The following is a 12,682-nucleotide window of genomic DNA, read 5'->3' as shown; positions in this document are numbered from 1 at the left end:
GGATGGGGCAGCCACAGCTTCTCTGGGCAACCTGTGCCACGGCCTCACCACCCTCACAGGGAAGAACTTCTGCCCAAGAGCTCATCTCAATCTCCCCTCTGTAAGGTTAAAGCCATTCCCCCTTGTCCTGTCCCTACAGGCCCTTGTCCATACCCCCTCTCCAGCTTTCTTGTCTTCAGCTTCCTTTCCTTTGACAGTGGGACTTCCCAATTTCTATGGTTACCTTTGTGTTCTATGCCCCCGACCCACTGGTGACAACGCTAACCTTGATCTTATCACAGGCCTACATGTTTAATACTCTTTTAAAGTCACTGGTCATTCAAGAAAGAGCAGGAGAGGTTTACCTTATCTATGATGTGCATCACGGCAGTAAGCTGCTCTTCTGTAGTTTCTGTAGCCACTCTGACATTCAGATTCTGGAGGACTCTGTGTAAAATGGTGTCATCAAGAGGCTGATGCAGTTGATCAATCAGCCCCCAGACTGGCAAGGAGTCCAAATCTGAGACAATGGTGATGTTAGCAATACCATACACAACATCTATGCTGGCACCACCTGTGGGATTAGAAAGTACAACCTGGAAACGTTTAGGAAATGGGTTTAAAGATCCTGTCTTTGGAGTCAGTGTCACATCCAGAAATGCATTTCTCTGTCCAGGTTCAAAAGTCAATAAACCTTCAGATCCGGCAAAATCCTGTCCTGCCACAGCTGGAGATACGAATGTCCGACCAATAGGTTCAGGTTTTTGTAGCTCCTTAAAACAAACCAGAAGAGGCTTAGGTAAAATTACGATAGATAAAATTGTTCAAAACTAGCTGCTGTAGAACACACACACTTTAAAAAAGAAGTCCTCTTTCAAAATGCACTGAAGAATGATATAACTACTGCATTAAATGAAATGCAACCTGTCACTTGAAGTCAGTGACAACCTAGGAAAAGAATCATATATATTGTCAATAGCAAGCACGATCCCTCTCTTTCTTTTCCCCCCAAAAAAATCACAAAGTTCTGGATGAACAGATATTACAAAAATGTTAGCACATTCATAATGTGAATTATGGAGGGGTTGATGTAGCTTGTGTCTGCAGCATGAACTCCCTCAGTTCAAGGTACAGACAGGCATCACAGATATGCAAAAAATAAACAAAAGCAGAGGATATGTTTTGGAAATCTGTGCCTAAATTAATACATAATTCATGGTATTTTCAGTCCCAGTGTAAATAATTAAAATGAGAACAATCCATTTTGGTCCAAAGGTAAAAAAAAACACTAGAGAATTCACATGCAAGGCAGAAAGATGAACTTATTTAGGAATGCTAAACAGCATCATTTCCCTGTGACGTAGCACTTTTTTTACCTTCCATAGGGTTTGCAGATATTGTTTCATTCTTCACATTCTTGCTCTTTTTTGTCAGTTTCCATAACCTTGATATTATATCTGGTAATGTAATAAACTTCGCTTAAGTGGAAACTAACATTCTGGGCTATTACTCAAATGCATGATTTTTCTGTTGTACCTATTCATTTAATAAGTACAAGTATATACTGACTCTTAAGTAAAGCTCTCCTGCTGTAAAAAATTAGGATTTTTATTCGTGAAATACTAGAATTTTGTAAACATTTAGCTTTAATTAGTAGAGTTTACTTATAGAATAAATCAAACATTTTTGAGTTCACAGAACTTGGTAAATCAGTGGAGTGTGTATCTGTTCAAAATTGTTCTAGCACATAATCACATCTTCAGTGCCAGTTTCAATGAGAAGTCTCCTTTTGTTTATCCCTTCCAATTGAGAATTAGGAAAAAGGAAAATAAATGATAATAAAAGCACTAGCGACAAGAACAGTGTTTAAGAAACCTTTGTAAGAATGATGTAAACATCTGTTTCCAGTTAGCCCTCATACTTCCTGTCTGCTGTGACCTCTTATTTTACAGGTACCAATACTTCGGTACTTGGCCATGCATCCTCAAAATCTAAAACTGTCCAACTTTAGCCTAAATGTACACTGGACAGCAGCAATTTCTTCTCCACTTAACATAAATTATAATGAACTATTAGCTGGAAAGAATGTGAACATTTGTTACTACACAATTTAGCTAAAACACTGGCAAGCTACTGTAGAATAAATGCATGGAAACACCATGCAAACCTATGTAGTGAAAATAGTTATGTATGCAATATAATAACAGAATGCAAAACCTTTTAAAATAAAGCGTGAGCACACTGGTCACAAAATGCTTTGCTATAAAAACCCTCCCCAGAAATAATGCTTTTAGGCATAAAATCCCACATATTCAAAGTAGATCAGACTAAGCACTATTCCAATGCGATACAGAACTTGGAGGAACCCCTCATACAGCCAGTGCCTAAACCCTTGAGGTTGGGTTTACAGCTATAAGTGGAAGGAATAATGTTTTTGCAGCTGTGTTATTTCAGCTAAAGGAGAATCTTCATCATCTTTCAATAATTATGAGGTACTTGTTAAGAGATAAAAGGTTCAACAGTTAGTAGTACCTGATGTTACAGCTGTAAACACAACAGAATTGAATGGGGATGATAAAATTGACTCTACCACACTGCATTTTCAATCAGAAGAATAATTGTCAGGTTTAGTACTTCAAGAACATGGGATAAAATTTGATGAAAGAGTCTTTTTTCTTAAATGTGCTCTGTGCATTAATAAATTTGTGACCAAACAGTGTGTTGGTATCTGAATCTTGCAGTCATACCCATCATGATAAAACTTAACTTCAGAGAAAGAAGCCTCAAAAAAATTGGAGTTTCATAAGAAACTTACAAAAAAGAAATGTATTTAAGCCTGACTGACCATGGTCTTTCACACTCCTGGAAGGTACTATCAACAAAATCACTCGACAATGCAGTGAGAACAAGGTCTTTTCACTAATGGAAAACCAAAGAAGCTAGACCATATAGGCCCAGCAAATATTTGACTGTTTCCTGAAAAAAAAAATGCTAATTACAGTAACATTTACTTTAGAGAATGAACAATGATTTAATGATACAAATAATAATAAGTTAAATAATAAAAATAATAATAAAAGTCCTACCTGCGTTCTGTAGCTAACCGTTGTGGTTACTGATGTACTAGAATCTCTGAGCACTTGCAGACTGATTAAAGTTGTCTTCCTATAAGCCACAGCAAAACGAGATCCCACAGCAAAATATACTAAACCATGAGGAGCATCACTTTCAAGAACTTTTATAAAAGCAAATCTGGCACTGCTGTTCAATGCGGCTCCTGTGCTCACAGCATACAGTTCAACAAAAAAATATGCTTCAAATTCAGAAACCTGTAAGTGAGGTGTAATGATTTTCACATCATTATAAGACCTACTAACTCCTTTCACCTTCAAAAAATGTATGTATTATTTTGTATGCACAGTGGATTACTTGTACTGACACTTACACAAGCTTGCTTCCTGAAACATGCAGTAAGTACAATAAGTACATATCCTGAAAATAATATTGCAATCGGTAACACTCTTCACGTACAATAATAAAATATCAGGTTTTCCCATGGGACTTAACTGCAGTAAAGTAGCTATTTATATACTACATGTATTGTGGCTGTAAATCTGGCATAACACATGACAGTAAACTCTCAAATAGCTCCATATTCCAGATTATGCATCTGTGTAGATGTACATCTTGTGAAGAATTTGCTTTTTCATTTTCTTTGCCTTACAAAAAGGCATGTACACACCTATCACCCATGGAAAAACTGCACAGAAGTCTAAATGTGCAGTTTTGAAACTTTAAGTAATTAACTTGACTGTATTTGAGTATCAAACTCAGGTAAAATTCTGAAAACTTTATGATTTTATATACAGTCTTAGTGTTTAAACACTAATATGTTTATGCATTTTTTTCAAGCAAACCTCAGTAGACTTGAATGCTTAACTGAATTTATCGAAAATCATAAAGCTTAGAATTATGATCTGATAGTCAGTTTGGAAACCAGGGTATTGAATTCTAGTGTTCAAAAGTCAAAGAATGAGTCTAGTCAAGCCTGCATTCATAATGCTTGTTGGCTGAAAATACTGTAGCAGTATTAAATTACAGTATGACATTTTGCTTCATCCTTGATTTTGTACCTAAAATACAAACATAACATGTTTAGAAATAGATGTGTGATTACTAAGATTCCAGAAATCATACAAAATATGTTATCTGTACCTATTACACACACTTATGCAGTGGTAAACTTGCCAAAAATTTATTTTTTCACAAGACAATAGTATTACAAAAAAAAAAAGATCACTGAAGACAATTATTTTATTTCTTGTTTTAATAAACATAGCTTTTTGTTTCAGCTCTGGATTTTTGAAAATCTTACTGCAATTTTAGGAAAGCAGGATTTAGCTCTTAGCTAATACAGTCAGTACAGCTGACCAAGTAAAAACGTTCTAGTTAAAGCTAGAATATACCACAAGAACATAAAATATTTATTGTATGTTTTTATGACTTCATCATTTTATAACATATTTGTTACTAATTTATAAGCTGTCTTATGGAAGAAGAACTGGAAGAAAAATTAGGAAATACTTGGTGGGTTAAATAGCGTATGTTTTTAATTGAGTTGTTGTTAAGAAATTCTTTAAATGGAATTATCTTGACTAACTGATGACAGGAAAAAATTTACTTGAATGCCACAGGGAACTTTAGCCTTCCATTAGCACCTATTAGAATAGCGCACGCTTACGCTTCATGTGACACAACTGCATGTCTCTGCAGCTGCTGCACTGCTGTCATTAAATAATGATTTCACTCCTTTAGACTAAATGCTTCAAAATCCCAGTTTAGCCAGAGTTTAGTCTATGCCCCATCATATATATTATTCACTAGCTCTGTGATGTAAAAATAACATCTGGAGATGAAGAAGGAAAATAGCCCTCTTCCTGAATTCAGAGAATGCACCCTATTCCCTAGTGGGAAATCACTATTTCCCACATCCTACATCTTGCATTATTTTCTATAACGTAATCAGAAAAAACGTGGAAACCTTCTCATCTTGTCCTTTTCTATTCCACAGATCTCAGCTTTGCCACTAGCCTGTGGCTGTTAAGATAGATAATTTCTTGGAAAGCTTCAATCTGTCCAATATGAAAGAATGGCAAGCTTTAATCCTTCCTTTCTTAAGGGACTGCCCTAACCCCTGAGTGTTCCCACAAAAGTATTTTTTTTCCTTCTCTTTTCAGTAAAAATGACTGAATGCTGTGCTTTGTGTTAATTCAACGATGTCTGCATTTCTGAGTGCCATCTGGGCCTCTTGAGGATCTTAGGCTTAGGCATACCCCACTGACAAACGCCAAACAGCTTTAGTGGATGATGGCTGCTAAATTGAACTTCGCTGCTCACAAGGTAGATGTGCACAATGACAGATTTTTATGCACCTTTATGACTGAGCAGAGTTTTCACAGATCACTGTGCTAGATTTAGGCATGTAAAATCATGCATGAGCTGCAATAAAAGTTTTTTTGTTGAATGAGATGTTATCACTTACAGGACATGCTTTCTGTAAACCAGCCTAAGAAGTGCTTTGATAGATGAAAGGTTTGCTAAGTAAAGATGCAAGTCCGGTACCTGAATATGCAACTCACTGAAATAACTCCTTAACTTTTTTTTTAATTGTTCTATAAAACTCTGAGACCTGCAATTACTCTTCAAACTAAATACTCGTCTCCTTCCCAATTTTTTACCGGTCGTAACAGTGGTAATACAAGCCTGTAAATAAACACCTGTTTGCAGAAGAACATGTGTTTGCAGGCATCATGTTACCTTATTCGAACTGCACGTCAGATCCTCTGGATCAGAGAAGATACTCACCTTGACAAATTGCAGTTCAGCATCATAGTGCTGGACATAAATGAGCAATAATTACTTACATTATCGGGTTTTACTTCAATGGAGATGTTGCATGTTGTTTGACCTGCCATGCAGGTAGTGGCTCCCTGCACAGATACGAGCTCATTCTCCAAGTTCATGCCATCCTTCAGAAGGACGACAGCTGTTTTATTAAATGTCACACGCCAGAAGATCTTCACATCTTCAAAAGCCCTATAAGCAAATCAAAAGAGCATACATGTACTGAAGAAGGAAACATAAACCAGAGGTAACACACGTTACTATTCAGAACTTACCACTAGCAACAGACCGCTTTAAGATGAAAACACCTCTCTTTTTATTTAAACTCCTTCCTCTAAAATCTGTTTCAATTGCCAGAAAGTAACAGAGGAAGAAAACATAGCAATTACAGGCACACAGATCCTTCTCAATTTTTGTTTCAGAAAAATGAGATTAGCTGAACAAAAGACACTGGTGTAACCATGTGTCTACAAAACCAGGAAGAATTTGTCTTTCCTATAAGCTTCAGGAAGTTAGTGTACTTGAGCATATCTGTTTAAAGAACACAAATATGCAACATACATATGTTAAATAGAAAAAAACATAGGATCTGTGTGAGTGAAGACCTAAGTATAGTACTGACTTTTAATTGCTCATTTTAGTATTCATACCTATTTCTATTACATAGGGAGATGAGAATTTGACTTACAACTTTAGCAGTTTTATCATAAGCAAAGCTTTCACATTTACTGTCTAATGGTGTAAGTTAGAAAATACTTGTTTTTTTCCATTTCTGATTTATACAAGTACAATGACAGACCTAATCCCATTCACAACTTAAAAGCCTATTTTCCAAATTCTGGGAAATTATTAAAGGAGGCAAAAATCAAAGATTTATTATAAAATCCTATCATAACCTCTTCCACTAACAGCAGCATATTACAGAGCGTTGGAAGAGCACTTGAATCCACTTTTGCCTGTACCTGTTTGGTTGCCTTGTGACAATCAGCAGCACCTCTCTGTTTTCCGAGTCTTCATCAAGTACAAGACCACTTTGTACTTCTGGAATGAATCCCAAAATGCCATTCTGAAGATCACTTCCTATATAGGAAACAGTCCATGAAGGTAATTAGCAAGAAAGTTAAGATGAGGCTAAATTATAATTTTAATACAGGTAACTTAAAAAAAAAAAAAACAACACAAAAACCCTGAGTATCAAAAGCATGCTGCAAAGTACCACTTGCGAATGCCTCAAGCACATTTCTTTTGATATTTCTATTCTTAATTTACAGTCCATATTTATCTAAAATTTCAAACATTGGCATTTCTAAATTTTATTCTAACCAGTAGAATAAGTATTTTTTAAAAATAAATTCCTTATAAGAGTGCTAGCACCATTTATGCACATAAGCTTGTATTTTCAGAAGCATTTAGGAAACTGGCTGAATTCTGTGCCCCTTGACTTCAAGAGATTAGGTGTTATAGTGGTTCAGAATATTGTCAAAAGTCTTGCTTATAATGCGCTTATGAGATACATACTGGGGAGGAACTCTCCGTTAGGGACTGTAGTGGTAGGACAAGGGGTAATGGGTTTAAACTTAAACAGGGGAAGTTTAGGTTAGATATAAGGAAGAATTTCTTCACAGTGAGGGTGGTGAGGCACTGGAATAGGTTGCTCAAGGAAGCTGTGAATGCTCCAACCCTGGAGGTGTTCAAGGCCAGGCTGGACAGAGCCTTGGGCGACATAGTTTAGTGTGTGGTGTCCCTGCTCATGGCAGGGGGGTTGGAACTAGATGATCCTAAGGTCCTTTCCAACCCAAACCATTCTATGGTTCTATGAACTTCAGCCATATTATTTTATATTTACCGTATTATGTTTAGGACAAGGGGGAATGGCATTAAGCTGACAGAACGTAGATTTACATATTGGATCTTAGGAAGAAGTTCTCTCCTGGGAGGGTGGTGAGGCCCTGGCACAGAAGGCCAGAGAAGCTGTGTCTGCCCCATCCCTGGCAGGTTGGATGGGGCTTGGAGCAACCTGGTCTAGTGGAAGGAGGGGCTGGAACTGGAGGAGCTTTAAGGTCCCTTCCGACCCAAACCAGGTTGTGATTCTATGATAGCCCTTAAAATATATTCTTTCTAAAGAGGAATGGGCCTCAGCATTCCCCTAGATGGACAGCATTGACACAGCAGATTATAGGATAAAGATGAGATTCCAAGGATATGACCTCAGCTTTCCTTTCATCCCACCCATAATTTATTTTCCCAAATTGTTACATCAGCTTTTCTCCTGCATCTTTAATTCAGTGTGTGGAACTAGGGAGCTCCAAAATACTTCATTGGTCTCAAGGGAATGTAAATAACTTCAGCAAAACAGCAGTAGAGATATTAAAAAATAACCCAGAGTTAATGAGGGGAAACTAATGTCTGCACAGTGTTCCATTAAATCTTGTTTGTAAAGGATTTCTCCTTACAGGTAGTGATGGCTTTACTCTGCAATTGAAAAGGCAATCTACTTCCGACCCAGTGCTTATTAAATGTCAATATATACACTGAAGATTAACAGAAACTGCATTTTTGCTAATGTGCATGCACAGATACTTAACCTGTGCTATCTTTCTATACGGTTAAATGCAGATACATGCTTTGACCTTTGTGCTCAACATAAGTTGTCTCCCAATCTTACTTTATGTGCTCATTGTACTCAGGATGTAAATCCAGAGGATGTTAATACACTTCTGTGGGATTCAATACAAATTCAAATTCCAACCTGTGCCTACGCACATACTTCTTTGGTTAACTTGCACGTACAGGACACTGTACTTCACATGAAGGGAACTTGTGTTTTATACAGTCTGGTTTTGCACACAGTCTTGGTTGCTGCATACGCTCATCCAACAGCACAGTTTCATCCTGGTTCTCAATACCTACCTTGTTTTGTTAAGACTATCTAAATACACAAAACTTCAGTAAATGCTGGACCTTACATGTAACTTTCTTGATTAGCCTGAACTGTTCCAATTCCCAACTTGTTTCTAAAACTTGAGCTATATTGTAGTTAAACTTGGTTTATATTCAATTATTAAGTCTGATAGATATCTGAAAGATAAGTGAAACTGGAGGTTGGACATCACTTTCTCACAGTAGCATGCAGTGACTGAAAGAAAAATTCTCCCCTGATGTCTATGCAAGCCCATTTCTACCCTCTATCCTCAGAAGCAGAGGGCTACACTGCAGATATGAACTTCATAGTATTAAAGAACAAAGCCAGAAACTGCTTCTTATACTTCGTACAAACCCCATACAACATAAAACTGAAAAAATCATGGAATCATTAGGGCTGCAAGGGAACTCTGAAGATCTTGTAGCCCAACCCCCAGTGGCAAAGAAATGGCAAAGAAAAACAAAAAAGCCTGCAAGGCTTACATCTGTAACAAAAACACTCAAGTTTAGTTTTTGCCTTCCTGAAGTAAAACAGGACAAGAACAGAGACAAGCAGCATCTATAAATATATGCTGAGTTACGTTGCTAAGGGATGCATGGTGGGCTTGGTATGTTAGATGCTTCCTCCCTCCGATCTGGAACTCAAGATTTGGGATTAGAAAACCCTGATTATCATAAAATAGAATCCCTATCTTTACATGAAAATTGGTATTAGAACATACAGTTATTTACTGTTATTTAACTCAGATGTACTTACTACTTTTCTGGGGGAAAAAAATATTACCTGCAATAATAACTGTTGCAAAGGCAGCAAATCCATATTCATCCTTTCCTTCCACAATCTGAGCTCCACATTCAGGATTTGAGAGGAAAACATAAAACAACTCCTGTCCTTCAGGCTCACTGTCATCAAAAATTTTAATGGACACATTGCTTTCTCTTTCTCCATCCAGCAAAGTCACAGAGACTGACTGCTCCTCAAAATCTTCTCCTTCCATTGCCCATGTGAAGTCTGATTTCCAAGCATTTCCAAAAGGATATGAATCTACTCCACTCTGTGCACTCACTCCCCCAAAGGTTTTAACAGTTACTTCAATATCACCAGTAAACCCCTTGGTCCTTCTGATATGAAGTACCACTGTGTTGGGGGTAGTGTTGTTTGCATCTTCTTCCACATAAGTAAACTCTGGCCCCAAACTTAGTATTCCATGAAGAATATCATTAGCCAGGATATTAATTGTTGCAACACTGAAAGCTGGATTCAAACGTGGACTCCAGGCAGGATTCACAGGTTGAACATCCAAAATTTCCACAGCAGTCAAATTTACAAAAAAAACCTCATCCATTTCAGAGATGGTATCATCTATTACTGATATTTCTATCACAGCACTTATCTGAAAGCGTAAAATTATAAGCTCTCCATTGTAGATGGGTATAAAGTCCTCGAGTGGTTTGGCACTTCCTGGAATGGTCTGATACATCAATTTAGTGAGATTACTTTGAAAACCAAACAGTCTTTGGACATGTAGTGTGACTGTCTGAACATCTTCTTCAACTGATACAGATCTTGAGTTAGGAGCAAACTGGAATATCCCCATTGGCTCAATTTCAGCTATAGTATATCCGGATCTGAAAGAGAAAAGATAGTAAAGTTGAGAGAGGAAATATGAAGTTTGAAAAATAAAATACCCAAGCAGAATCATTTGCAGTGAACAGTCAGTGATGGCTGTAACAAATGTGTAACAGTAGAGGGAAGCAATAGCAAAAATAAAAAGCAAGATCCAAAGACATTCCATTTTTGCAATGACTGGATCAATCAGTTGTCCATAGGCTTGATGCATCCTGAGTCAGCACAAGATACAGAGTAAAGGATAAATAAAATACAGTCTTCCTGAGAAAATGGAGAGGCAAAGGAAAGTATGATGTCTTTCTATTGTGGACACAATGCAGAGAGACATAATACAATACAGCCACTCTGAGTAATACCAGTTTTAACCGCTGAACAAGCTTCCTGTAGCAAGGGAAAACTGTGGAGCAGACAGATGCTAGCAGACCTTCAGCTTTAGCTAGGAACCAACAAAAGGAAGGGAAGTTATTTTAAGATTTACAGTAGGGCTTTGAAATACTAACTGCCCCCCATATTACTAATAGTAATTTTTACCAGATCTGAGCCCTATTATCAGTATCCATTTAAGCTCAACTTTATTCATATTAAATATATTTCCTTCCTAACAACATAAGCATAGACACCAAGACTCTTTCCTAAACCTTGGGTCTTAGACTTGTCTTTAGAACTGACCCAGAATTCAGTGCTAGCGACTATCAAATGGCATTGCAATGCAGCGAGTGATCTTCATTAACAAACTAGACCCCCCTTCAACTACTTCAAAATATAGTCTTCAAAATAATAGTCAGCTTTACCTCCTGTGCTAGGTTTTTAACAATAAAAGGGATTTTATATAAATCTTGTATTTTCAGAGCATTTCTTGTTTTATTTTAAATAGTGTTTGTTATCTAAGACCTTCTAAATACTGATTTTTAGGGACACTAATGAAAACTGCTAGAGTTGCTGATATTCTTCAGCTTCCTGGCTAAAACTTGATCTTGGTTCTTAACTGTCTCCATCATTCTAGACACATTCTAGGTACGTTGGATCCCAGTGATATAGAATAGACTGGAACTGGAGAAAAGCCTTCGTTCTGATCAGGTCAAATCTGCAGCACTGACACTATTTCAACCTGAGACAAGACATACAAATTTATCACAGAAGGCACAACCTGCTACCTACCTATAATTTAATAGGCATTTGTATGAGGTGTATGCCTGTACACAGGTTGTAATTCTTACAGCATCTGTGCAATGCAAAAGTAATATCCTTACCTGAGGCGAGCCCCCCCAGACACATTGGTGTGCACTGCTGTTAAAGTGATGGCAAATGACTCATGTTTGTTTAGGCTTGGAGTAGCTTGAAATGAAATTACTTTACTTTGCTCACCAGAGGAAAATACAACAGTACCTGAAGGAAAACAGAGAGTGAGAGAGCACAAGTCAAAGTCACTAGATAGAAATTGTCTTTAGGTAGGCACTTTAGACACGATTCCATGCCATTTAGGAAGAAAAATCCACACGATAAAGCTGTCCATCAGGGGCACAGCATTGTGCCTGCCTCCCAGACATGTCTCCATGAAGTTTGGTTCCTTTTTTGCTCATAAATCCCTCACAGATAAAAAATTAGACCATACAATTTCATTCTAGTAACTTTTCATTAACAGAGGAAGCATGTGTAGGTACAAATAACTAAAAGGTGGAATCATCACTTACGCAACTTTCATAGCTGTTTCCTTCCTCGGACAAGTACTTACCAAATGGAGGAGTAATATTGCCGGGCTGAGCAAAGTCAGTGATTAGGTCTGGTGGGTATCCTGAAATCCAGCTAACTGTTACAGAGCCATAAACTCCTTTTCTGGTTATGATAGCCTGGCCTGTCCCTGCTACAATGTCTACGAGTCGTAAAACCACAGATTCAAAGCCAACCTGTGGAAGCACAGTAGAATTTGTTATAGAATATGAAATAAAAACTAACAATAACATAGGTGAAAGCATACTATATTTTGCAAAATAAGCATTTTAAACAATAATTATGCATGCATACAGAGGTATGTATGTACATATATGTATCTATATGTGTATATATGCATATATGTACGTGTGTATATACATATATACGTGTGTATGTGTGTGCATAAGTATATACACACGCTTCCTTCAGAACTATTTAACAATACTTCTAAATCTTAGATTTCTGAGATTTACATCTCAGGGAAAAGGAACCAGTATGACATTTCAGCACTGAAAACACTGGATGCAGCATTCTGTG

At 37.2% G+C, this 12,682-nt stretch overlaps 1 protein-coding gene across 1 annotated transcript in view; it reads right to left on the bottom strand.

Annotated features, from left to right (window-relative positions):
• Positions 1-12,339, bottom strand: part of LOC104413872 (G-protein coupled receptor 98-like) — a gene marked incomplete at both ends in the record, with an annotated part of 19,386 nt that extends 7,047 nt beyond the window's left edge. The window contains 7 exons of the mRNA XM_010024982.1: positions 345-752; positions 3,066-3,308; positions 5,904-6,075; positions 6,846-6,963; positions 9,590-10,434; positions 11,686-11,821; positions 12,168-12,339. Coding sequence (XP_010023284.1) covers positions 345-752; positions 3,066-3,308; positions 5,904-6,075; positions 6,846-6,963; positions 9,590-10,434; positions 11,686-11,821; positions 12,168-12,339 — 2,094 coding nt within the window. The remainder of the gene's footprint in view (positions 1-344; positions 753-3,065; positions 3,309-5,903; positions 6,076-6,845; positions 6,964-9,589; positions 10,435-11,685; positions 11,822-12,167) is intronic.
• Positions 12,340-12,682: the final 343 nt, after the last annotated feature.

The sequence above is a fragment of the Nestor notabilis genome, unplaced genomic scaffold, assembly GCF_000696875.1.
Source record: "Nestor notabilis isolate BGI_N333 unplaced genomic scaffold, ASM69687v1 scaffold16762, whole genome shotgun sequence".
Classification (NCBI taxonomy): Eukaryota; Metazoa; Chordata; class Aves; order Psittaciformes; family Psittacidae; genus Nestor; species Nestor notabilis.
The sequence above is the reverse complement of the archived record's forward strand: the minus strand, read 5'-3'. Positions and strand labels throughout refer to the sequence as shown.